This window comes from Penaeus chinensis, chromosome 29 (assembly GCF_019202785.1).
Source record: "Penaeus chinensis breed Huanghai No. 1 chromosome 29, ASM1920278v2, whole genome shotgun sequence".
Taxonomy (NCBI): Eukaryota; Metazoa; Arthropoda; class Malacostraca; order Decapoda; family Penaeidae; genus Penaeus; species Penaeus chinensis.
The window spans coordinates 1,488,615-1,491,114 of record NC_061847.1 but is presented as its reverse complement, the minus strand read 5'-3'; the positions used below and the strand labels follow the sequence as shown (position 1 = coordinate 1,491,114).

At 55.2% G+C, this 2,500-nt stretch overlaps 1 protein-coding gene across 1 annotated transcript in view; it reads left to right on the top strand.

Moving 5' to 3' along the window:
- The window catches only part of LOC125040747 (glutamic acid-rich protein-like), a 3,636-nt gene extending 1,419 nt beyond the window's left edge, over nucleotides 1–2,217 (top strand). The window contains exons 3-8 of the mRNA XM_047635451.1: nucleotides 1–96; nucleotides 151–384; nucleotides 490–699; nucleotides 754–1,212; nucleotides 1,318–1,572; nucleotides 1,678–2,217. The exon at nucleotides 1–96 is cut by the window's left edge and continues 123 nt beyond it. Coding sequence (XP_047491407.1) covers nucleotides 1–96; nucleotides 151–384; nucleotides 490–699; nucleotides 754–1,212; nucleotides 1,318–1,572; nucleotides 1,678–2,217 — 1,794 coding nt within the window. The remainder of the gene's footprint in view (nucleotides 97–150; nucleotides 385–489; nucleotides 700–753; nucleotides 1,213–1,317; nucleotides 1,573–1,677) is intronic.
- Nucleotides 2,218–2,500: the final 283 nt, after the last annotated feature.

Here is a 2,500-nt window from a genome sequence, read left to right as displayed (position 1 = left end):
AGACGGCGCTTTGCGGACGAGTTAAGCAACGTGCTCGTGTCTGCGTCCCTCGATATCCTGGAACTCCTGCAGAATAAGAGGCCGTACCACAGGCAAGCAGGAGCGGGAGAGGAAATCATCGGGTCGCGGAGACCAAAACAAGTGCCGTAGAAAGCCAAGAAGACTCAAGAGGAAGAGCAAGAAGAAGCACCCGCTTCAGCTGCAGAGACTCAAGAGGAAGAACAAGAAGAAGCACCCGCTTCAGCTGCAGAGACTCAAGAGGAAGAACAAGAAGAAGCACCCGCTTCATCTGAAGAGAGGAAAGACAAAGAAGGCGACTCCGAAGAGACTGAAGGCGAATCGGAAGCAGGCGCTTTGTATCCTTGCCCCGTGGAAAGCGCGTCGGTGAGCGTCAGCGCCCCGGGCAACAGGCACCGAAGGTAGCCGAAGGGGCGCCTGACCTTTGAGCTCATTTTGGACACCCTGATCTTCCGCTCCCCGCTGATCGAGGCCGAGGTCGGCGAGGCCTTCGAGTCCATCAAGCTGTGGGATGTGGCGGTGGTTCTGTACGCGCTGCAGCAGTACGAGGGCGTGTGCCTCAGGACGGACGACGTGGGGGAGCTCAGACGGCGCTTTGCGGACGAGTTAAGCAACGTGCTCGTGTCTGCGTCCCTCGATATCCTGGAACTCCTGCAGAACAAGAGGCCGTACCACAGGCAAGCAGGAGCGGGAGAGGAAATCATCGGGTCGCGGAGACCAAAACAAGTGCCGTAGAAAGCCAAGAAGACTCAAGAGGAAGAGCAAGAAGAAGCACCCGCTTCAGCTGCAGAGACTCAAGAGGAAGAACAAGAAGAAGCACCCGCTTCAGCTGAAGAGACTCACGATGAAGAGCAGGAAGAAGCACCCGCTTCATCTGAAGAGACTCATGATGAAGAGCAAGAAGAAGCACCCGCTTCAGCTGCAGAGACTCAAGAGGAAGAGCAAGAAAAAGCACCCGCTTCTTCTGAAGAGACTCATGATGAAGAGCAAGAAGAAGCACCCGCTTCAGCTGAAGAGACTCACGATGAAGAGCAAGAAGAAGCACCCGCTTCAGCTGCAGAGACTCAAGAGGAAGAACAAGAAGAAGCACCCGCTTCATCTGAAGAGAGGAAAGACAAAGAAGGCGACTCCGAAGAGACTGAAGGCGAATCGGAAGCAGGCGCTTTGTATCCTTGCCCCGTGGAAAGCGCGTCGGTGAGCGTCAGCGCCCCGGGCAACAGGCACCGAAGGTAGCCGAAGGGGCGCCTGACCTTTAAGCTCATTTTGGACACCCTGATCTTCCGCTCCCCGCTGATCGAGGCCGACGTCGGCGAGGCCTTCGAGTCCATCTACCTGTGGGATGTGGCGCTGGTTCTGTACGCGCTGCAGGAGTACGAGGGCGTGTGCCTCAGGACGGACGACGTGGGGGAGCTCAGACGGCGCTTTGCGGACGAGTTAAGCAACGTGCTCGTGTCTGCGTCCCTCGATATCCTGGAACTCCTGCAGAACAAGAGGCTGTACCACAGCCAAGCAGGAGCGGGAGAGGAAATCATCGGGTCGCGGAGACCAAAACAAGTGCCGTAGAAAGCCAAGAAGGTGCCGGAAGAGCGCGCGGCGACCAGCAAAGTGCCAGAGTCGCAACTCAACCTTAACGGTACCTACGGCTTCGTGGTGGTCCAGGGCGACCACCATACCATCGCCCGCGGCACCATACAGAACTACGAGGTCCTTTTCGACAAGCATGTCGCGATCGCCAACAAGCACGGGCACGGAGGCCAGTCCCAAAACCGGTTCATGCGCCTGGCCGAGCAGAGCAAAGCGCTGCACCTGAAGATCATATTCGAGCGCATGGCCGAGGCCTTCTACGACGAGGAGGGTCATTGCCTGGTAGAGAAGGTCATCATCGCCGGGCCGGGGCCTATGAAGATGCAGCTGCTGGAGCACGTGCCCAATAAGTGGGCGGGGATTGTAGACCCGAACCCCATCACCCTGGACCAGATCAGCCTCTTGGGCATGCAACAACTGTCGGAGATGCTGATGGAGAAGTACAAGACCGTATCCAAGGCCGAGGAGCACCGGCAGCGGCAGAGAGAGCGGAAGGAGGAGCGGAAGGACGTGAAGGGGCGGGAGCGCGGGGGCGGCAGGAAGGACCGCCAGCAAGAGGCGAGGGAAAGGAAGAGGAAAGAGGAAGAAGAGCGACTCCTCGAGGAACAGCGCTAACGAGAGTTGGAGGAACAGAACCAGAATATAAAGAACAAGAGGAGAAATTGATGATGACGCGGCTGTGCCTCTCTGTGAAGAATACCAAAATACCATGTTCTGCACTCTACATGTTAGCACGTGTTAGGGGTGAGACTGCCAAATGACCTCTCAAATAAGGAGTTGAGAGAGTTCGATAATACTAATGATAATGATAATGATAATGATAATGATAACGATAATAATTATGATAATAATAATAATGTTTATAATAATGATAATAATAACAATAATAATGCCATTA